Here is a 25,217-nt window from a genome sequence, read left to right as displayed (position 1 = left end):
AAACCTTTGACTGTGTGGAACACAATAAACTGTGGAAAATTCTGAAAGAGATGGGAATACCAGACCACCTGACCTACCTCTTGAGAAACCTATATGCAGGTCAGGAAGCAACAGTTAGAACTGGACATGGAACAATACACTGGTTCCAAATAGGAAAAGGAGTACATCAATGCTGTATATTGTCACCCTGCTTATTTAACTTATATGCAGAGTACATTATGAGAAATGCTGGGCTGGAAGAAGCACAAGCTGGAATCAAGATTGCTGGGAGAAATATCAGTAACCTCAGATATGCAGATGAAACCATCCTTATGGCAGAAAGTGAAGAGGAACTAAAAAGTCTCTTGATGAAAGTGAAAGAGGATAGTGAAAAAATTGGCGTAAAGCTCAACATTCAGAAAACGAAGATCATGGCATCTGGTCCCATCACTTCATGGGAAATAGATAGTGAAATAGTGGAAACAGTGTCAGACTTTATTTTTTGGGCTCCAAATTCACTGCAGATGGTGATTGCAGCCATGAAATTAAAAGATGCTTACTCCCTGGAAGGAAAGTTATGACCAACCTAGATAGCATATTGAAAAGCAGAGACATTACTTTTCCAACAAAGGTCCGTCTAGTCAAGGCTATGGTTTTTCCTGTGGTCATGTATGTATGTGAGAGTTGGACTGTGAAGAAAGCTGAGCACCGGGGAATTGATGCTTTTGAACTGTGGTTTTGGAGAAGACTCTTGCGAGTCCCATGGACTACAAGAAGTTCCAACCAGTCCATTCTAAAGGAGATGAGCCCTTGGTGTTCTTTTGGCAGGAATGATGCTAAAGCTGAAAGTCCAGTTCTTTGGCCACCTCATGCGAAGAGTTGACTCATGGAAAAGACTCTGAGGCTGGAAGAGATTGGGGTCAGGAGGTAAAGGGGATGACAGAGGATGAGATGGCTGGATGGCATCACCAATTCAATGGACATGAATTTGAGTGAACTCTAGGAGTTGGTGATGGACAGGGAGGCCTGGCATGCTGCAATTCATAGGGTCGCAAAGAGTCGGACACGGCTGAGCAACTGAAGTGAACTGAAGTGTTTTTATGAGTTATACTTTATATATGAAGAAACAGAGATTAAAATTGTGAAGATAAGGAAAGATGCCTCATGTATAACTGAAGCTAAGCAGTGTTCAACAACCTGAATGACTCTTAGAGATAGTAAGCATGCCTATGTGCTATGATGCTTTAGCTGTCCAACTCTTTGAGACTCGGTGGGGATTCTCCAAGCATACTGGAGTGGGTTGCATTTCCCTACTTCACGGGATCTTCTGAACCCAGGGATCAAACCTGCCTTTCTTATGTCTCCTGCATTGGCAGGCAGGTTTTTTACCTCTGGTGCAACCTGAGAAGGCCTGGCTGGAAAAAACAAAAGCCTCAGACAAAAGCTTTGTTTTTTATATAAAAGTACATTTTCATTTGTATGAGGTTCAAAGCAGAAAAAAATTGACTTTGAGATAGAATATTGTTTACTACTTGCGGTATAGACTAGGAAGGAACATGAAAATACCTTATAAGTTACTAGAAAGTTACTGTATTCTTACTCATTTTGTGATTATAGAGGTATATACATAAACAAAAACAACATCTGGTATATATTTATGATACTGATGCAGTTGTATGTCATTTGTTGTAAAATAAATAAATTTCTTAAAAGAAACTGTGGTGGTCAGGAAAACCATTAAATATGTCATTTATCTTTAACAGCTTTGGCAGTTAAGTGAAACTTGTCATTTGTCATTTGAAGAAAAAATGGAAATTAAATCTTGGACAGTGATAACAAAAAAGACTGAAGAGATTGCAATATAAGAGGTTTAAGGCTATTGTATTGATCCAAGGAGGATATAGATTTTGAATAAACAGATTGTTATGCATATTAAAAAATTTAGGTTAGAGGGACATATAAAAGGTATAATGTCTTGACCAGTAGAGTAGGAAACAAAGAAAATGAAGAAAACATGTTTTAATAAAGTGCAGGGAAGATGAAATAAATGGGCCAATAAAAATGTATGGTATATGAAAGATAAAATTGTAGAATAGGTCAAAATGTATCATATCACAATAAACATAAATAGATAAAATTCATCTGTTGCAAGACAGATACCTCTCAGATTGGTGCAAGTCCCTAGGATTTTGGAGGATGCCTTTTTATATCTTAGAAATGAATATATCATTTGAAACACACTAGCATTATTACTATTTAATATTTATTCCATGCCCTCAAAAATAAATAAATAACAGATTTTATGTCAACAGTTATATACTAACTTTTGATTTATTTTTCTTGTAGTCTGATCTCAGCCATGAAATGGAATCTGATATGATAGATGTGGTAAGTGGCCTACCAAGATTTTGTTTTCTAAAATAAAATATTTCACATATACTATATTCTTTTTAATATTCAGTTCAGTTCAGTTCAGTTGCTCAGTCATGTCCGACTCATTGTGACCCCATGAATCGCAGCACACCAGGCTTTGCTGTCCATCACCAACTCCCGGAGTTCACTCAAACTCACGTCCATCGAGTTAGTGATGCCATCCAGCTATCTCATCCTGTGTCATCCACTTTTCCTCCTGCACCCAATCCCTCCCAGCATCAGAGTCTTTTCGAATGAGTCAGCTCTGTGCATGAGGTGGCCAAAGTACTGGAGTTTCAGCTTTAGCATCATTCCTTCCAAAGAACACCCAGGGCTGATCTCCTTTAGAATGGACAGGTTGGATCTCCTTGCAGTCCAAGGGACTCTCAAGAGTCTTCTCCAACACCACAGTTCAAAAACATCAATTCTTCGGAACTCAGCTTTCTTCACAGTCCAACTCTCACATCCATAAATGACCACAGGAAAAACATATCCTTGACTAGAAGGACCTTTGTTGGCAAAGTAATGCCTCTGCTTTTCAATATGCTATCTAGTTTGGTTATAACTTTCCTTATATCAGAATACCCAATATTTTTTTCAATTTATTTATTTTAATTAGAGGCTAATTACTTTACAATATTGTATTGGTTTTGCTATACATCAACATGAATCCGCCACGGGTGTACACATGTTCACAATCCTGAACACCCCTCCCACCTCCTTCCCCATACCATCCCTCTGGGTCATCCCAGTGCCCCAGCCCCAAACATCCTGTATCCTGAATCAAACCTGGACTGGAAATTCGTTTCTTATATGATATTATACATGTTTCAATACCATTCTCCCAAATCATCCCCCACCTCCCTCTCCCACAGAGTCCAAAAGACTGTTCTATACATCTATGTCTCTTTTGCTGTCTCGCATACAGCGTTATCATTACCATCTTTCTAAATTCCATATATATGTGTTAGTATACTGTATTGGTGTTTTTCTTTCTGGGTTACTTCACTCTGTATAATTGGCTCCAGTTACAACCACCTCATTAGAACTGATTCAAATGTATTCTTTTAATGGCCGAGTAATATTCCATTGTGTATATATACCACAGCTTTCTTATCCATTCATCTACTGATGGACATCTTGGTTGCTTCCATGTCCTGGCTATTATAAACAGTGCTTCGATGAAAATTGGGGTACATGTGTCTCTTTCAGTTCTGGTTTCCTCAGTGTGTATGCCCAGCAGTGGGATTGCTGGGTCGTATGGCAGTTCTATTTCTAGTTTTTTAAAGAATCTTCACACTGTTCTCCATAGTGACTGTCCTAGTTTGCATTCCCACCAACAGTGTAAGAGGGTTCCCTTTTCTTCACATCCTCTCCAGCATTTATTGCTTGTAGACTTTTGGATCGCAGCCATTCTGATTGGCGTGAAATGGTACCTCATTGTGGTCTTGATTTGCTTTTTCTGATAATGAGTGATGTTGAGTATCTATTCATGTGTTTGTTAGCAATCCATATGTCTTCTTTGGAGAAATGTCTAGTTATTTGGCCCATTTTTTGATTGGGTAGTTTATTTTTCTGGAATTGAGCTGCAGGAGTTGCTTGTATATTTTTGATATTAGTTGTTTGTCAGTTGCTTCATTTGCTATTATTTGCTCCCATTCTGAAGGCTGTCTTTTCACCTTGCTTATAGTTTATTTTGTTGTGCAGAAGCTTTTAATTTTAATTAGTTCCAATTTTTTTATATTTGCTTTTATTTCCAACATTCTGGGTGGTGGGTCATAGAGGATCATTCTGTGATTTATGTCGGAGAGTTTTGCCTATGTTCTCCTCTAAGAGTTTTATAGTTTCTGGTCTTATGTTTAGATCTTTAATCCATTTTGAGTTTATTTTGGTATATGGTGTTAGAAAGTGTTCTAGTTTCATTCTTTTACAAGTGGTTGACCAGTTTTCTCAGCACCACTTGTTAAAGAGACTGCATTTTCTCCATTGTATATTCTTGCCTCCTTTGTCAAAGATAAGGTGTCCATAGGTGCATGGGTTTATCTCTGGGCTTTCTATTTTGTTTCATTGATCTATATGTCTGTCTTTGTGCCAGTACCATACTGTCTTGATGACTGTGGCTTTGTAGTAGAGCCTGAAGTCAGGCAGCTTGATTCCTCTAGTTCCATTCTTCTTTGTCAAGATTGCTTTGGCTATTCGAGGTTTTATGTATTTCCATACAAATTGTTAAATTATATGTTCTAGCTCTGTGAAAAATACCGTTGGTAGCTTGTTAGGAATTGCATTGCATCTATAGTTCTCTTTAGGTAGTATAATCATTTTCACTATATTGATTCTTCTGATCCATGAACATGGTATATTTTTCCATCTATTAGTGTCCTCTTTGATTTCTTTCACCAGTGTTTTATAGCTTTCTGTATATAGGTATTTAGTTTATTTAGGTAGATATATACCTAAGTATTTTATTCTTTTTGTTGCAATGGTGAATGGGATTGTTTCCTTAATTTCTCTATTTTCTCATTATTGGTGTATAAGAATGCAAGGGATTTCTCTGTGTTGCTTTTATATCCTGCAAGTTTACTGTATTCATTGATTAGCTCTAGTAATTTTCTGGTGGAGTCTTTAGGGTTTTCTATGTAGAGGATCATGTCAACTGCAAACAGTGAGAGTTTTACTTCTTCTTTTCCAATTTGGATTCCTTTTATTTCTTTTTCTGCTCTGATTGCTGTGGCCAAAACTTCCAAAACTATGTTGAATAGTAGTGGTGAAACTGAGTAGCCTTGTCTTTTTTCTGACTTTAGTGGAAATGCTTTCAATATTTCACCATTGAAGATAATGTTTCCTTTGGGTTTGTCATATATAGCTTTTATTATGTTGAGGTATGTTCCTTCTATTCCTGCTTTCTGGGGAGTTTTTATCATAAATGGATGTTGAATTTTGTCAAAGGCTTTCTCTGCATCTATTGAGATAATCATATGTCTTTTATTTTTCAATTTGTTAATGTGGTATATTACATTGATTGATATTGAAGAATACTTGCACCCCTGGGATAAAGCCCACTTGGTCGTCGTGTATGATCTTTTTAATGCATTGTTGGATTCTGATTGCTAGCATTTTGTTAAGGATTTTTGCATCTATGTTCATCAGTGATATTGGCCTGTAGTTTTCTTTTTTTGTGACATCTTTGTCAGGTTTTGGTATTAGGGTGATGGTGGCCTCATAGAATGAGTTTGGAAGTTTACCTTCCTTTGCAATTTTCTGGAAGAGTTTGAGCAGGATAGGTGTTAGTTCTTCTCTAAATTTTTGTTAGAATTCAGCTGTGAAGCCGTCTGGACCTGGGCTTTTGTTTGCTGGTAGATCTGATTACAGTTTCAATTTCCGTGCTTGTGATGGGTCTGTTAAGATTTTCTGTTTCTTCCTGGTCCAGTTTTGGAAAGTTGTACTTTTATAAGAATTTGTCCATTTATTCTACATTGTCTATTTTATTGGCATATAAAGGATGATAGTAGTCTCTTATGACCCTTCGTATTTCTGTTGTCTGTTGTATTTCTGTGTTGTCTGTTGTATTTCTGTGTTGTCTTTTGTGATGTCTCCGTTTTCATTTCTAATTTTATTGATTTGATTTTTATTCCTTTGTTTCTTGATGAGTCTGGCTAATGGTTTGTCAATTTTATTTATCTTTTCAAAGAACCAACTTTTGGCTTTGTTGATTTTTGATTTATGGTCTCCTTTGTTTGTTTTGCATCTTATTTCTGCCCTAATTTTTAAGATTTATTTCCTTCTACTAACCCTGGGGTTCTTCATTTCTTCCTTTTCTATTTGCTTTAGGTGTAGAGTTAGGTTATTTATTTGACTTTTTTCTTGTTTCTTGAGGTATGCCTGAATTTCTATGAACTTTCCCCTTAGCACTGCTTGTACAGTGTCCCATAGGTTTTGAATTGTTGTGTTTTCATTTTCATTTGTTTATATGCATATTTTTATTTCTTTTTTTATTTCTTCTGTGATGTGTTGTTTATTCAGCAGTGTGTTGTTCAGCCTCCATATGTTGGAATTTTTAATAGTGTTTCACCTGTAATTGAAATCTAATCTTACTGCATTGTGGTCAGAAAAGATGCTTGGAATTATTTCAATTTTTTTGAATTTACTAAGGCTAGGTTTATGGCCCAGAATGTTATTTGTCCTGGAGAAGGTCCCGTGTGTGCTTGAGAATAAGGTAAAATTCATTGTTTTGGGATGAAATGTCCTATAGATATCAATTAGGTCTAACTGGTCTGTTGTATCATTTAAAGTTTGTGTTTCTTTGTAAATTTTCTGTTTAGTTGATCTATCCATAGGTGTGAGTGGGGTATTAAAGCCTCCCACTATTATTCTGTTATTTTTAAATTCCCCTTTCATACTTGTTAGCATTTGTCTTACATATGGCAGTGCTCCTATGTTGGCTGCATATATATTTATAATTGTTATATCTTCTTCTTGGATTGATCATTTGATCCTTATGTAGCGTTCTTCTTTGTATTTTTTCACAGCCTTTGTTTTAAAGTCGATTTTATCTGATATGAGTATTGCTACTCCTGCTTTCTTGTGATCTCTGTTTCCATAGAATATCTTTTTCCAGCCCTTCACTTTCAGTCTGTATGTGTCCCCTGATTTGAAGTGGGTCTCTTGTAGACAACATATATAGGGGTCTTGTTTTTGTATCCATTCAGCCAGTCTTTATCTTTTGGTTGGGACATTCAACCCATTTACATTTAAGGTAATTATTGATAAGTATGATCCCTTTGCCATTTACTTTATTGTTTTGGGTTCAAATTTATACACCGGTTTTTTTTTCTCCTGTCTAGAGATTATCCTTTAGCATTTGTTGGAGAGCTGGTTTGGTGGTGCTGAATTCTCTCAGCTTTTGATTTCTCCTTTATATTTGAATGAGATCTTTGCTGGGTACAGTAATCTGGGCTATAGGTTATTTTCTTTCATCATTTAAGTATGTCTTGCCATTCCCTCCTGGCCTGAAGAGTTTCTATTGAAAGATCAGCTGTTATCCTTATGGGGATCCTCTTTTGTGTTAGTTGTTGTTTTTCCCTTGCAGCTTTTAATATTTGTTCTTTGTGTTTGATCTTTGTTAATTTGATTAATATGTGTCTTGGGGTGTTTTACCTTGGGTTTATCCTGTTTGAGACTCTCTGGGTTTCTTGGAATTGGGTGATTATTTCCTTAGCCATTTTAGGGAAGTTTTCAACTATTATCTCCTCAAGTATTTTCTCATGGTCTTTCTTTCTGTCTTCTTCTTCTGGGACTCCTATGATTCTAATGTTGGAGTGTTTAACACTATCCTGGAGATCTCTGAGATTGTCCTCATTTCTTTTAATTAATTTTTCTTTTTTCCTCTCTGATTCATTTTTTTTCTACCATTCTGTCTTCTACTCCACTAATCCTATCTTCTGCCTCTGTTATTCTGCTATTTGTTGCCTCCAAAGTGTTTTTTTTTAATCTCATTTATTGCATTATTCATTATATCTTGACTCTTTTTTATTTCTTCTTGGTCCTTGTTAAACCTTTCTTGCATCTTCTCAATCCTTGTCTCCAGGCTATTTTTCTGTGATTCCATTTTTATTTCAAGATTTGGTTCATTTTCACTATCATTATTCCTAATTCTTTATCATGTAGATTCCCTATCTCTTCCTCTTTGGTTTGGTTTGGTGGGCATTTATCCTGTTCCTTTACCTGCTGGGTATTCCTCTGTCTCTTCATCTTGTTTATATTGCTGAATTTGGAGTGACTTTCTGTATTCTGGCAATTTGTGGAATTCTCTTTATTATGGAGTTTCCTTGCTATGGGTGGGGTTTTATTGGTGGCTTGTCAAGGTTTCTTTTTTAGGGAAGCTTGTGTTCGTGTTCTGTTGGGTGGAGCTGGATTTCTTCTTTCTGGAGTGCAATGAAGTGTCTAGTAACAAGTTATGAGATGTCAATGGTTTTGAAGTAACTTTTGGGAACCTGTATGTTTAAGCTCAGAGCTGTGTTGCTGAAGAATTTGCGTGGTATGTCTTGCTCTGGAACTTGTTGGCCCTTAGGTGGTGCTTGGTTTCAGTGTAGGTACGGAGGCATTTGATCAGCTTCTATCAATTAATGTTCCCTGGAGTCAGGAGTTCTCTGATATTCTCAGGATTTGGACTTAAGTCTCCTGCTTCTGGTTTTCAGCCTTATTTTTACAGTAGTCTCAAGACTTCTCCTTATATATAGCACCATTGATAAAACATATAGGTTAAAAATGTAAAGTTTCTCCACAGTGAGGAACACTCAGAGAGGTTCAGAGTTACATGCAGAAGAGAAGAGGAAGGAGGGAGTTAGAGGTTACCCAAATGAGATGAAGTGGAATCAAAAGAGGAGAGAGAAAGTAGTCACTTCATTATGTGCTCTCCACAGTCTGGACCACTCAGAGATGTTCATGGAGTTATACAGAGAAGAGAAGAGGGAGGAAGGACACAGAGGTTGCCAGGAGGATAAAAGGGGGGAATGAAAAGGAGAGAGACAGATCCAGCCAGTAATCAGTTCCCTAAGTGTTCTCCACCATCTGGAACACACAGAGATTCAAAGAGTTTGGTATAGAAGAGAAGGGGGAGGGAGGAGACAGAGGCGACCTGTTGGAGAAAAAGAGTCCAAAGGGGGAGAGAGCAGTCAGGCCAGTAATCTCGCTCCCAAGTAAAAATGGGTACTGAAGATTGTGTTCTTAAAGGTACAAAATTGATAACAAATACCAAAAAGCAAATATTAAAATTCTAGAGTATAGGTTGGATTTTCAAAAATACAGTATTAAAAAAAAGAAGAAAAAAAAAGGCACAGAAATATATATATATATATATGAAGTTTGCTTTAAAAACTTTTTTTGAAAAGTAATAGTAGATTATAAAAATGAAAATTAAAGGAGTAATCGGAACTTAAAATTTTAAAAAAAGTTTAAAAAAGAGAAAAAAAGAATGATCATAAAAATAGTAAAAATATATCTAGGACTTCCTCTGGTGGTGGTGTGGGCAGTGTGGGGTCAGTTCATTTTCAGATAGTTCCTTGGTCTGGCTTATATTTCTCAAGATCTATAGGCCCCTTCCTATGTAGTCGGTACTAACTACAGGGTTTTAATCTATTGCACCTGTCACTTCCAAGGCGGTTCCCTCAGTTTTACCTTCTTCTGTTTGCTGATCTCTTCAGTTTCTGATTTCTGCCCTGACACAAGGGGTGCTATGGTGGACACTTTTTTTTTTTTTTAGGCTCACTTGTTTAGTTGCACTGTGGGGAGAGAGGGACGCTGCAAACAAATTACACTGGCGTGTGCTCGCAGTGTCTCAGCCACACTGGGCCTGCCCCCACTCACGGTGCGTGCACCCTCCCTGCCCACACAGTTCAGGCTCTAGGTTGCTCCCACGGTAACTGTCCGAGGCCGGCCCTGGGCTTCATGCACCTCCCAGGTCTAAGCCTCTCAAGTTCAGGTACTCAGGTAGTCCTCATAGGCACAGACTCCATTGGGCCTCCGTTTTGTGCACTTCCCAGCTCTAAGGAGCTAGGGTGATGAGGTGTTTGGTGAGCGCAGTCACTGAGACTTATTGCCTCTCCCATCCCTGCTGCTCGGTTTTCTGGGTGTACAACTGGCACACCTTCTCAGGCAGATGACTGTCCAGAACCCCAAGAAGTCTTAGTTAGCAAAGAATCCTGCTTGCAGTTAGGTAGATAATGTCTCTCTGGGGCTGCAATTGCCCCCTTCCGGCTCTGGTTGCCTGTCTCCGGAGGGGGATGGTCTGCAGCCGACTGGTTCTGTTCAGCCCTTTGTTCTGTGTGCGGACCTGGTGGTGTCTTAGGGCTTTTCACGTGGTAGCTATCCCACAGTCTGGTTTGTTAGCCCAAATTAGTTCGCTCTGATTAGCCTTGGGGCATTGAGGCCCGATCCTTACTCTAAGCAATGCAGCCCGCGCCTCCCTGCCCAGCCCCCGCTTGCTAGTGGCAGGTGTAGGCGTCTGTGCTGCTTCTCCTCTGGGGGAGTTACCATTGGGCTCGTAATCTGTGGGTTTTAATTATTTACTTATTTTCCCTCCCTATTATGTTGCCCTCTGTGCTTTCAAGGCTCACCACAGACTCGGCAGTGAGAGTGTTTCCTGGTGTTTGGAAACCTCTCTTTTTAAGACTCCCTTCCTGGGACGGAGCTCCGTCCCTCCCTCTTTTGTCTCTTTTTTTGTCTTTTATATTTTTCCTACCTCCTTTCGAAGACAATGGGCTGCTTTTCTGGGTGCCTGATGTCCTCTGCCAGCATTCAGAAGTTGTTTTGTGGAATTTACTCGGCGTTTAAATGTTCTTTTGATGAATTTGTGGGGAAGAATGTGGTCTCCCCGTCCTATTCCTCCGCCATCTTAGGACTGCCTCCTAGAATACCCAATAATTATATTTTGTTTAGTACACTGCAGAAATGTATAAATATATATATATATATATACACTATATATATGTATATATGTGTGTGTGTGTGTTTTATTGAATGTTTAAAGCGTATTTTCTTTATAGTTTTGTCACACAATTTAAGTTTTCCAGGTAGCTCAGTGGTAAAGAGTGTGCCTGCCAGTGTAGGAGGCACAAGTTTTATCCCTGGGCCAGGAAGATCCCCTGAGGAAGAAATGGCAACTCACTCCAGTATTCTTTCCTGGAGAATCCCTTAGACCAAGGAGCCTGGTGTGCTACAGTCCATAGGATTGCAAAGACTTTAACTCAACTGAGTACGCATGCATACACACAGTTTAAATTGGATGAAGTCAGGAAAAATTAAATATTTCTTACAGAATATAATATTCTAAAATGTGAGACAAAAACCTATAAATTAATTGAAAATGTATAATTATAATGGGCAAATATAAGCATCTTTATTTCAACATATTGTTAAACATAAACAAAAAATAGTTGCTTTATTCACATTTCTGATTTGGAATGCTGCTGCTGATGATGCTAAGTCACTTCAATCATGTCCGACTCTGTGTGACCCCATACATAGATGGCAGCCCACCAGGCTCCCCAGTCCCTGGGATTCTCAAGGCAGGAGCACTGGAGTGGGTTGCCATTTCCTTCTCCAATACATGAAAATGAAAAGTGAAAGTGAAGTCACTCAGTCGTGTCTGACTCTTAGTGACCCCATGGACTGTAGCCCTCCAAGATCCTCCATCCATGGAATTTTCCAGGCAAGAGTACTGGGGTGGGGTGCCATTGCCTTCTCCGTCTGATTTGGAATATTCTTCCTCTGAAGAATAATTTATTTGTGTGTCATTTTCTTTTGGCAGAGACTACCACTATTCTTTGGTATTTTTTAAGAGAAGAGGCCTTAATATACTTAATAAGTCAAAGTTATATGAATTTATATGTGTCAAATATTAGCAGAAAGAAATTCATCTTTGTAAAACTCAACTCTTTGGGAAATGTTTTTTCCTCAGTAAGTCCCAGTGAAAGAAACTTTGTGCCTACACCTAATTCCTTGGGTATCTGTGTTTGTGTTTGTTTATAAAAAAACATGATAGTAGTCTCTAGAATTACAGAGTGCCTGAAGTATTTCAGATATTGCTGAAACAATTATAATTAATTAATTATATTTCTTCCTTTCTATATCAGTCTGATATTCGTTTGAAGGATGTTTAAGAGGTTCAGTCATAAAATTGTAAATATTTAGGAGTAGTTTTTTAGCTTTTGTATTTTGTTTGCTGCTTGGCAGTTGTTTCATGCCAAAAGTGGAATACTAATTCCCATTTTTAACATATGGCACAAGAGAAGAGCATTCTGCCTTAAAAATTACCTCCATTTACTGTTTGCTGATGTTTAAATGTAATTTATTTGGCTTTACAATGTGTTCCTTTTCAGAATGAAAATGTCCCTGTGGTATATAAAATGTTAAACAAGTTCACAATTTTCTTTTAAGTGCAAGAAAGTTTTGGGTATCCTTTTGAAAAATAGACTTTTGGTGAAGCCAAGTTGAAATAAAGCATGAGAACATTGAGTCCATAAAGGGAAAAACTAGAGAAGAAGATGAGAAAAGCAGGCTGCTTGCCAGTTTTTCCTAGGGACAAGAGACTTTTCTCTTGAAGCATTTTTTTTTTAAGTTTAGTTACCTATAAACTGAGTTCAACTTCAGTAACAAACTAGGAGTCATCAAAGGTATTGTTGAAAATGAAACGACTGTATTCTGTGTCTGCTATAAGTTACCATGCATCTTTCTCATGATCAGCTCAGAGGAGGTTTTGTATTTGAGATTAGTCTTTTTCAGAAATCATGAAATAGGATTATGTCAAACATACTATTTTATTACATTCTTCTTGATTTTGTTAACTAGAAGGCTGTAGGAAAAGTATTTTGTACAGATGAAACAACTTTGAGATCTGTAATAGATATTGCTTCTTAAGTACAGGTAAATGTTTAAATATTTTTCTTAATAATGTTTTAATAAACATTCAATATGTTACCTAATGTTTTCTTTCTGACTCTGTTTTCTATAAGTATTTACCTTGCCCCCCTTACATTTTATTTTTTTGTTATCACACAGATTTTCACTTTCTAACCATTTTCATTTTCTCTTGCTCAATTTTCCTCTCTCACTGCTCATATGGGAACTGAAAATAAAGTACTTATGTGAAATATGGGAAATAATCATAGATTTGAAGAACATGGTTGTTCTTGTGCAGTTGCTTAGTTGTGTCCTACTCTGTGACTCCATGAACTGCAGCACACAAGACTTTCCTGTCCTTTACTAAATCCTGGAGTTTGCTCAAACTCATGTCATTGAGTTAGTGATGCCATCCAGCAATCTCATCATCTACCGCACCCTTCTCATCTTGCTCTCAATCTTTCCCAGCATCAGGGTCTTTTCCAATGAATCAGCTCTTTGCATCAGGTGACTAAAGTATTGGAGCTTCAGCATCAGTCCTTCCAGTGAATATTCAGGGTTGATTTCCTTTAGGATTGATTGGTTTGATCTCCTTGCTGCCCAAGGAATTCTCACAAGTCTTCCCAGCACCACAATTTGAAAGCATCATTTCTTTGGTGCTCAGTCTTCCTCATGGTCCAACTCTCACATCTGCACATGACTACTGGAAAAACCATCGCTTTGACTAGACAGACCCTTGGTGGCAAAGTAATATCTCTGCTTTTTAATATGCTGTCTAGGTTGATCATAGCTTTTCTTCCAAGGAGCAAATGTCTTTTAATTTCATGGCTGCAGTTATGGTCCACAGTGAGTTTGGATCCCAAGAAAATAAAGTCTCTCACTGTTTCCATTGATTCCCCACCTATTTGCCATGAAGTGATAGGCCCAGATGCCAAGATGTTAGTTTTTTTGAATGTTGAGTTTTAAGCCTGCTTTTTCTCTCTCCTCTTCCACCTTCATCAAGAGGCTCTTTAGTTCCTTTCTGCTTTCTGCCATTAGGGTGACATCATCTGCATATCTGAGGTTACTGATATTTCTCCCAACAGTCTTGATTCCAGCTTGTGTTTCATCCAGCCCAGCATTTAACATGATGTATTCTGCATATAAGTTTAAGATTCAGGGTGACAATATACAGCCTTGATGTAGTCCTTTCCCAATTTTGTACCAGTTCATTGTTCCATGTCCAGTTGTAACTGTTGCTTTTTGACCTGCACATAGGTTTCTCAGGAAGCAGGTAAGGCGGTCTGGTATTCCTATCCCTTTAAAATTTTCTGCCATTTTTTTATGATCCACACAGTCAAAGGCTTTAGTATAGTCAATGAATCAGGATTAAATGTTTTTCTAGAAACAGTAGAATATACAATATTATTTTAATAATATTTACTACGTATAAACACTTTTCAAAGTATTTTACACCTGAGTTGGGAAGATCCCCTGGAGGAGGGCATGGCAATCCACTCCAGTATTCTTTCCTGGATGATCCCCATGGACAGAGGAGGCTGGCGGGCTACAGTCCATGGGGTCACAAAGAGTCAGACATGACTGAACTACTAAGTATGGTAACATTTAATTTAAATAAAAATTTTTGGTAATTTTCCTACAGCAACTTTCATTTCCCCTCTTCCCACTGTAGTATTTGCATTTGCAAGTTATATAGTTGACCCTATTGTTTCATTGTTACCACTTACTCAGCTCTTTTACAACTATAATCCACTTATTCAATGAATATTTATTGAACACACATTGTATGTTATGCACTGTTTGATATACTAGGAACAAGCAAGGTACATACCTCGATCCTCACTGAATTTGAATAAACATTTAAGTGAAATGTATAGTATGTTGCACGGTGATAAGTGTTATAGAGAAAAATAAAATGAAGAAGTAGGATCAGGTGCCAGGAAGCATGACTGAATGTTAGGGATTGCCTCAGTGAAAACGTGAATTGAGTAAAGACCCTAAGAAGGAAAAGGATCAGGCTTTAAACCATGTGGCTATCTGGGAGGGTTATGTTCTAAGTAGAGAATACAAAAGGCAAAGAGTATGAGAGAGATTCATACCTTATGTATTCTAAGAATAACAAGAATGCCAATGTGATTTTAATGAGATATGGAGGGGAAAGGAAGTGGGGAGTAGACATAATCAAAGCTGAGGTCTAAGAGCAAATTGATGGAGGGGAAGATTATATATGTAGTGGGTCACTGTAAAGACTTTCCCTCAACATTTGATTATGTAAACTTTCAAACATATAAAAAAGTTGAAAGAATTATACAATAAACCTCCATATCCATTTACAAATAGCTGTGAAAAGAAGTGAAAAGCAAAGGAGAAAAGGAAAGATATAAACATCTGAATGCAGAGTTTCAAATAATAGCAAGAAGAGGTAAGAAAGCCTTCTTTAGCGATCAATGCAAAGAAATAGAGGAAAACAACAGAATGGGAAAGACTAGGGATCTCTTCAAGAAAATCAGAGATACCACAGGAACATTTCATGCAAAGATGAGCTCGAAAAAGGACAGAAATGGTATGGACCTAACAGAAGCAGAAGATATTAAGAAGAGATGGAAAGAATACACAGAAGAACTGTACAAAAAAGATCTTCATGACCCAGATAATCACGATGGTGTGATCACTGACCTAGAGCCAGACATCCTGAAATTTGAAGTCAAGAGGGCCTTAGAAAGCATCACTACGAACAAAGCTAGTGGAGGTGATGGAATTCCAGTTGAGCTATTCCAAATCCTGAAAGATGATGCTGTGAAAGTGCTGCACTCAATATGCCAGCAAATTTGGAAAACTCAGCAGTGGCCACAGGACTGGAAAAGGTCCGTTTTCATTCCAATCCCAAAGAAAGGCAGTGCCAAAGAATGCTCAAACTACCGCACAATTGCACTCATTTCATACACTAGTAAAGTAATGCTCAAAATTCTCCAAGCCAGGCCTCAGCAATATGTGAACCGTGAACTTCCTGATGTTCAAGCTGGTTTTAGAAAAGGCAGAGGAACCAGAGTTCAAATTGCCAACATCCACTGGATCATGGAAAAGGCAAGAAAGTGGCAGAAAAACATCTGCTTTATTGACTATGCCAAAGCCTTTGACTGTGTGGATCACACTAAACTGTGGAAAATTCTGAAAGAGATGGGAATACCAGACCACCTGATCTGCCTCTTGAGAAATTTGTATGCAGGTCAGGAAGCAGCAGTTATAACTGGACATGAAACAACAGACTGGTTCCAAATAGGAAAAGGAGTTCGTCAAGGCTGTATATTGTCACCCTGTTTATTTAACTTATATGCAGAGTACATCATGAGAAACTCTGGACTGGAAGAAACACAAGCTCTAATCAAGATTGCCGGGAGAAATATCAATAACCTCAGATATGCAGATGACACCACCCTTATGGCAGAAAGTGAAGAGGAACTAAAAATCTCTTGATGAAAGTGAAAGTGGAGAGTGAAAAAGTTGGCTTAAAGCTCAACATTCAGAAAACGAAGATCATGGTATCCGGTCCCACAACTTCATGGGAAATACGTGGGGAAACAGTGGAAATAGTGTCAGACTTTATTTTTCTGGGTTCCAAAATCATTACAGATGGTGACTGCAGCCATGAAATTAAAAGACGCTTACTCCTTGGAAGGAAAGTTATGACCAACCTAGATAGCATATTCAAAAGCAAAGACATTGCTTTGCCAACAAAGGTTCATCTAGTCAAGGCTATGATTTTTCCTGTGGTCATGTATGGATGTGAGAGCTGGACTGTGAAGAAGGCTGAGCGCCGAAGAATTGATGCTTTTGAACTGTGGTGTTGGAGAAGACTCTTGAGAGTCCCTTGGACTGCAAGGAGATCCAACCAGTCCATTCTGAAGGAGATCAGCCCTGGGATTTCTTTGGAAGGAATGATGCTAAAGCTGAAACTCCAGTACTTTGGCCACCTCATGCGAAGAGTTGACTCATTGGAAAAGACTCTGATGGTGTGAGGGATTGGGGGCAGGAGGAGAAGGGGACGACAGAGGATGAGATGGCTGGATGGCATTACTGACTCGATGGACGTGAGTCTGAGTGAACTTCGGGAGTTGGTGATGGACAGGGAGGCCTGGCGTGCTGTGATTCATGGGGTCGCAAACAGTCGGACACGACTGAGCGACTGTTCTGATCTGATCAGATATTTGCTATATTAAACTATATCATCTGTCTGTCCCTCTATCTACCCACCAATCCATCTTTTTATCATGCATTTCAAAATAAGTTGTAGAAATCAGTATTCTTCATCCCAAATACCTTAGCATTCATGACATTAATGAATTGCAATACTAATTTTCAACTCAGTTTTATCAAAAAAATTATAAAATGAAATTAATCAATCTTAAATCAGACATTCTGTGAATTTTAACATATATAAAATGCCCGTATAACAACTCCTTGTGAAGATATAGAATAATATCCTCACCTCAGGAAGTACTCTCATGCTCATTCTGAATCATCCTTCATGCTTCTCCCCCAGTTCTCACCCTCTCACCAAAAAGGAACTCCACTTCTGATTTTTTTCCACCTCTAAATAGTTTTGACAGTTCTGGAATTTCACATAAATGAAATTATACATTATATGCTATTTGTAGAAGGCCTTTTTCAATCAACATAATGTTCTTTATATCACTTTTGGTATCAGTTGATTTTACCATTATATTGTTATGTAGTATTCCATTGTATGAATATACCACAGTTTATCCTTTCTTCTGTTGACAGAAAACCCTTCCTTCATTTGTAGGTATTTCCAAAGATAAATGAAAATATATGTCCACAAATAGACCTTAAAATATTCATGGAGAATAGAAAACTCTTAGGGCAAAGTTATTCCTAATTTAAGGCTATTATGAATAAAGTTGTTATGACTATATTTAATGGAAGGTTTTTTTTTTTTTTTTTTTTTTTAGGTGGTTTTTTGAGGAGCTTTAGAGTCAGAGCAAAGTTAAAAGGAAGGTAGACATTTCCCATATACTCCCTACCTCCATGCATGCATAGCCTTCCTATTTATCAGTGTTCCTCACCAGAGTGTACATTTATTACAATTGATGAACCTACATTGGTGCACCATAATCAGTCAAAGCCAGTAGTGTATATCATGATTCACTGCTGGTGTTGTACATTCTGTGAGTTTGGACAAATCCACCATGACATACGTACATCATTGTAGTTCATAGAATATTTTCACTGCCCTAAAATTTCTCTGTTCTCCATGAATATTTTAAGGTCTATTTGTAGATGTGTTTTCATTTCTCTTTAGAAATACCTACAAATGAAATTGCTGGGGAAAGTATATGTTTAGTTTCATTAGAAACTTCCAAAACTTTACCTAAAACAGTTATTTTTGTTTTACTCTACAATAAAAAGGTACAAAGTTTCCAGTTACTCCACATCAAACTTCTCAATTCAAGTCATTCTGATGGATGTGTAATTACTTCTCATTGTAGATTTAATTTGCACTTTGGTATTAAGTGATCATGTTAAGCATATTTACAAATGCTTTTTTGTCCTTGCATTTATGTGTGTAGAGTGTATGCTCAAAATTTTTGCCTATTTTTAAAAAAAATGATTGCTTGTATTTTTCTTTTTGATTTGTTGGAGTCATTTTTTATCTTGGATACCAGTTGTTTGTAAAATGTTTAATTGATGAGTAATTTATTCCAGTGTTGTTCAGTTGCTAAGTCCTGTCCGACTCTTTGTAACCCCATGAACTGAAGTATACAAGCCTTCCCTGTCCTTCACTAACTCCTGGAGTTTATTCAAACTCATATCCATTGAGTCGGTTATGTCATCCAGCCATCTTATTCTCTGCTACCCGTTTTTCCTTTTGCCTTCAATCTTTTCCAGCATCAGGTTCTTTTCACATGAGTTGGCATTTCAAATCAGGTTGCCAAAATATTGGAGCCTCAGCTTCAGCATCAGTCCTTTCAATGAATATTCAGAGTTGATTTCCTTTAGGATTGACTAGTTTGAACTTCTAACTGTCCATGGAACTCTTAAGATTCTTCTTCCACACAATTCAAAAGCATCAATTCTTCAGCACTTAGCCTTTTTATGGTCCAACACTCACATCCATGCATGACTACTGGAAAATCCATAGCTTTGACTCTATGGACCTTAGTGGGCAAAGTGATGTCTCTTCTTTTTAATACACTGTCTAGGTTTGTCATTGCTTACCTTCTAAGGAGCAACTATCTTTTAATTATGTGGTTGTAGTCACCATCTTCAGTGATTTTGGAACCTAAGAAAATAAAGACTGCCACTGTTTCCACTGTTTCCCAGTTCACTTGCCATAAAGTGATGGGACCTGATGCTATGATCTTTTTTTTTTTTTAATGTGTTTTAGGCCAGCTTTTTCACAATCCTCTTTCACCCTTATCAAGAGGCTCTTTAGTTCCTATTCACTTCTGCCATTAGAGTGGTATCAAGTGCAAATTGTTGATGTTTCGCCCAGCAACCTTGATTCCAGCTTCTGATCCATCCAGCTGGGCATTTTGCATGATGTACTCTGCATAGAAGTTAAATAAGCAGAGTGACAGTATACAGCCTTGATGTACTCCTTTGCCAATTTTGAACCAGTCCATTGCTCCTTGCCCGGTTTTAACTGTTGCTTCTTGATCCTCATACATGTTTCTCAGGAGGAAGGTAAGGTGGTCTAGTATTCTCATCCTTTTAAGACTTCCCCACTGTTCGTTGTGATCCTACAGTCAAAGGCTTTTCCATAGTCAGTGAAGCAAAATGATGTTTTTTTCTGAAATTACTTTGCTTTTTCTATGATCCAATGGATGTTGACAATTTCATCTCTGGTTACTCTGCCTTTTCTAAATCCAGCTTGTATATCTGGAAGTTCTTGGTTCAAGTACTGTTGAAGTCTAGCTTGAAGGATTTTTGAGCATGTGAAATGAGAAAAATTGTACAGAGGTTTGAACATTCTTTTACATTCTCCTTCTTTGGGATTGAAATGAAAACTGACCTTTCTAGTCCTGTGGCCACTGCTGAGTTTTCCAAATTTGCTGGCATATTGAGTGCTGCACTTTAACAGCATCATCTTTTAGCCTTTAACATAGTCCAGCAATGTAGAATTCTTCATTCGTTTTCTTGTTGGAATGTTTTGGTGACAAGTAGTTTATAATTTAGATGAAGTCCAATGTGTAATTTTTTTGTTGTTGTTGCTTTTTGTCACGTCTTGTAAAGTTTTGCCTAACACAAATTGGGATATTAGTCTTTCATGGTTTCATCTGGATACTTTATATTTTTATTTCTGACATTTTGAAATATCAGTTTAGTTCAATTCAGTCACTCAGTCGTGTCCAAATATTTGCAACCCCATGAACCAGCATGCCAGGCCTCCCTGTCCATCACTAGCTTCCGGAGTTTACCCAAACTCATGTCCATTGAGTTGGTGATGCCATCCAACCATCTCATCCTCTGTCATGGTCTTTTCCAATGAGTCAGCTCTTCGAACATCAGGTGGCCAAAGTATTGGAGTTTCACCTTCAACATCAGTCCAGGACTGATCTCCTTTAGGATGGACTGGTTGAATCTCCTTGCAGTCTAAGAGACTCTCAAGTCTTCTTCAACACCACACTTCAAAAGCAGCAATTCTTTGATGAAGAATACAGCTTTCTGTGTAGTCCAACTCTCATATCCATACATGACTACTGGAAAAACTATAGCCTTGACTAGACAGACCTTTGCTGACAAAGTAGTGTCTCTGCTTTTTAATATGCTGTCTAGGTTAGTCATAACTTTCCTTCCAAAGAGTAAGCATCTTTTACTTTCATGGCTGCAATCGCCATGTGCAGTGATTTTGCAGCCCAGAAAAATAAAGTCAGCCACTGTTTCCACTGTTTCTCCATCCATTTGCCATGAAGTGATGGGACTGGATGCCATTATCTTCGTTTTCTGAATGTTGAGCTTTAAGCCAACTTTTTCACTCTCCTCTTTCACTTCCTTCAAGAGGCTCTTTAGTTCTTCTTCACTTTCTGCCATAAGGGTGATGTCATCTGCGTATCTGAGGTTACTGATACTTCTCCCAGCAATCTTGATTCCAGCTTGTGCTTCTTCTAGCCCAGGGTTTCTCATGATGTACTCTGCATATAAGTTAAATAAGCAGGGTGACAATATACAGCCTTGACGTACTCCTTTCTGTTTGGCACCAGTCTATGATCCATCTCAAATTATTTTCTGTATGGTTTAATATAGAACTTACAGATCATTGTGTTTTCCATAAGAATATTAAGTTTTTGTTTCAGTACCAGTTGTTGAAGAGTTTTCTCTTTCTTTTTTTTTTTTTCTTTTTAAGAGTTTTCTCTTTCAATTGGATTGTTTTGGTTTCTCTATCAAAAATTGAGTGACTGTTTAAGTGAATGTCTGTTTCAGGCCAGTCTATTCTGTTTTATGACTTATTAGTCAATATTATGCTATCACCACACTATTGTGATCACTGGGGATTTACATTAAATCCTAAAGTTAAATAATGAATATAATTTCTACCCATGGAATCAATTAATTCAAATACTAGGTATTTAGAAGGATCTAGTTGAAATCATCGGAGAAGGCAATGGCACCCCACTCCAGTACTCTTGCCTGGAAAATCCCATGGACAGAGGAGCCTGGTAGGCTGCAGTCCATGGGGTCGCTAAGAGTCGGACACGACTGAGCGACTTCACTTTCACTTTTCACTTTCATGCATTGGAGAAGGAAATGAAAACCCACTCCAGTGTTCTTGCCTGGAGAATCCCAGGGACAGGGCAGCCTGGTAGGCTGCCGTCTATGGGGTCACACAGAGTCAGACACGACTGAAGTGACTTAGCATAGCATAGCATAGTTGAAATCATATTATGTTAACTCATTGCAAAGTACATAGTAATGTATACAGACATTGTTTCCTGATGACACAGTAATACCATTTAGACAAGACTTTTGTTTATTTTGCTTGTTTGTTTGTAGTTGGGGTTAGAATGAGCAGAGGAAGAGGCAGGATGTATTTGTTGCCTGAACTGAATCCTGGATTCCATTCTACTGTGGAAGAAACTGACATCAAGGTCCTACCATAATTAAAAAATTATTTTCCCTCTTTGGGTCTGTCATTTCCCAGGTGCTTTGTTCTGAAATACATCACAAGTCACTGTAGAGGAGAAAGAAGGTTATTGTTCTTAAACAATCAAAGAATGCTATCTATAATAATTTCAGGGTAAAATAAACTATTAAGTCCCATGAAGTTCTATACATACATCATAATTTCTAGAAGGCAAAATGTGAATATTTGTGACCAGCATTTTGCAGGTGGTATCTGGTATTTTAAACTTTATGTAATTCACATTATCCCATCTCCTTTATCCTGTAGGGCCTACCTAAATGTTACAGTGTGATTATTTTTAATCCATAGAATTTATTTTTTTCCAAAGTCTTGCTCTATGGCATAAATAATGTATCTTTCTGACTGAAAAAGGCAGTGATTTCATGTGCAACATGAAGCATATGAAAATGCAATTGGATAATAATCTGACAGTTCTTGTGATTTGGAAGAAGAAATAGACAAGAGCAAAAAACTAATACATTTTCATCTTTTGTTTGATAATTAGTAACTCCAAGTAAATGTCAGATTTCAGTGAAAAAGCAAATCAGCAGCAAATATATATAATATTTTTCAAAAGCTGAACTGATAGTTTCTTACTTAAAAATAATAATAGCTAATATATAGTTCTTACCACATACCATGCACTATTTTAATCACTGTGCATACATTTACTCATTTAATCTCACAAAATTCTATGCAATAGATGCTTATAATTGTTTATATTTTAAAAAATAGTGTTCTGGAGCACAGAGAAATTAACTTCCAAGGCCATACTACTAATTATTGTTGGAACTAAGCCTAATTTCAGAGTACGTGCTTTTAGCCACTGTGGTGTACTATCTCTCTATCTCTAGCAATCCTACTCATTAAATTGTGCTAGATTCAGCTACCTTTTTAAGTATTAGTCAGATTTTTAGTTTTGTATTTGCTTTACTTCATAGCCCAAATTGATGTGATATTTTTTACCTAAATCAGAAAACCCACGATTTGAGGGAACTTATAAAGGTGGAGGAACAATTAAAGTGAAAAGACACAGGGAAAAGAGAGTAGTAATTGCTACAAAGCATAAAAATTTTTTAAAAGCAAATGTCTATTTGTACTTTAGTAGATATTAACTTATGGTAGCTGAATTCATGAATACTTTATGAGAAGAAAACACTGAAAACGAATTTTTACTTAAGATGTACTGTTTCGTGGAATTTTATAACAAATCCTCTTGAAGCCAACTAATTTTGTAAAGTGTATCTTTCATGTGTGATTAAAAATGTGTGCTAAAATTATAACTTCAAAATTACATTCAGGATATCAAAAGATAGTGCGGAACACAATAGTTATTATTTGCACGTGTTATTCCGTGATTTTTCATATGTTTACAAAAAGTTTGAAATGAAATAGATTCCCTTATACATTAAATTGACTTATTAAATTCCTTTAAAACACTTAATTGTTGCTTTCATGTCCTGGCTATTGTAAATAGTGCTGTAGTGAACATTAGAGTGCAGTTATCTTTTGTTGTTGTTGTTGTTGTTGTTGTTAGAGGATAATTGTTTTACAGTATTGTGTTGGTTTCTTCCATACATAAACATGAATCAGCCACAGATATACATATGTCCCACATCTCCTGAACCCCCCTCCCATCTCCCATGCCATCACATTCCTCTAGTTTGTCAGAGAGCACTGGGTTGAGCTCCCTATGCCACACTGAAAATTCCCACTTGCTATCTATTTTACACATGGTAATCTGTATGTGTCCATACTGTTCTCTCAATTTGCCCCACCCTCTCCTTCCCACCCAGTGTACACAAGTCTGTTCTTTATGTCTGCATCTCCATTGCTTCCTGGAAAATTAGTTCATCAGTGCCATCTTTCTAGATTAGATTCCATATGTGTGTGTTAGATATTTGTTTTTCTCTTTCTGACTTATTTCACTCTGTATAATAGGCTCTAGATTCATCCACCTTATTAGGACTGAATTGAATGTGTTCTTTTTTATTTTGTTCCCTTCTCTCTTCTTTTTTTAAAATTTAAATTTATGTATTTATTATTGAAGGATAATTGCTTTACAGATTTTTTTTTTGTTTACTGTCAAACCTCAATATGAATCAGCCATAAGTATACATATATCCCCTCCCTTTTGAAACTCTCTCCCATCTCCCTCACCGCCCCACCCCTCTAGGTTGATACAGAGCCCCTGTTTGAGTTTCCTGAGCAATAAAACATTCCTGTTGGCTGTCTTCCATATGGTAATGTAAGTTTCCATGTTACTCTTTCCATGCGTCTCACCCTCTCCCCACGTCCACAAGTCTGTTCAACATGTCTGTTTTTCCACTGCTGCCCTGTAAGTAAATTCTTCAGTATTTTTTTCCCTAGATTCTGTATGTATGTGTTAGAATACGATATTTATCTTTCTCTTTCTGACTTACTTTACTCTGTATAATAGGTCCTAGGTTCATCCACTTCCTTAGAACAGACTCAGATGTGTTCATTTTTATGTCTGAGTAATATTCCATTGTGTCTATATACCACAACTTCTTTATACATTCATTGGTTTGTGGACATTTAGGTTGCTTCCATATTCTAGCTATTGTGAATAGTGCTGCAGTGAACAATGGGATACATGTCTCTTTTTCAATTTTGATTTCCTCAGGGTATATGCCAAGGGGTTGGATTGCTGGGTCATATGGTGATTTTATTGCTAATTGTTTAAGGAATCTCCATACCATCTTCCATAGTGGCTGTATCAATTTACATTCTCCCCAACATTGCAAGAGCATTCCCTTTTCTCCACACCCTCTTCAGCATTTATTGTTTGTAGACGTTTTGATGATGGCCATTCTGACTAGTGTGAGGTGATATCTCATTGTAGTTTTGATTGGCATTTCTCTAATAATGAGCTATTTTGAGCATGTTTTTGTGTGTTTGTTAGTGATCTGAATGTCTTCTTTGGAGAAATGTCTGTTTAGGTCTTTTTCCCACTTTTTGATTGGGTTGTTTGTTTTTCTCTTATTGAGTTGTATGAGCTACTTGTATATATTGGAAATTAATCCTTTGTCAGTTGTTTCATTTGCTATTATTTTCTCCAATTCTGAGGGTTGTATTTTCACCTTGCTTATAGTTTCCTTTGCTGTGCAAAGCTTTTACGTTTAATCAAGTCCCACTTGTTTACTTTTGGTTTTATTTCCATTACTCTAGGAGGTGGGTCATAGAGGATCTTGCTTTGATTTATGTCATCGAGTGTTCTGCCTGTGTTTTCTTTTTAGAGTTATAGTTTCTGGTCTTATATTTAGGT

The 25,217-nt window shown here is 37.3% G+C and overlaps 1 protein-coding gene across 2 annotated transcripts in view; it reads left to right on the top strand.

The window, feature by feature from the left end:
• LOC106701126 (uncharacterized) overlaps window positions 1–25,217 on the top strand; it is a 466,625-nt gene that overhangs the window by 185,105 nt on the left and 256,303 nt on the right. For both annotated transcript variants that reach the window (XM_070365414.1, XM_070365413.1), the window contains exon 9: window positions 2,326–2,367. In XM_070365414.1, the coding sequence (XP_070221515.1) occupies window positions 2,326–2,367 (42 nt within the window). The remainder of the gene's footprint in view (window positions 1–2,325; window positions 2,368–25,217) is intronic.

Source organism: Bos mutus, chromosome X (assembly GCF_027580195.1).
Source record: "Bos mutus isolate GX-2022 chromosome X, NWIPB_WYAK_1.1, whole genome shotgun sequence".
Classification (NCBI taxonomy): domain Eukaryota; kingdom Metazoa; phylum Chordata; class Mammalia; order Artiodactyla; family Bovidae; genus Bos; species Bos mutus.
This window is presented reverse-complemented; position numbering and strand designations above follow the sequence as displayed.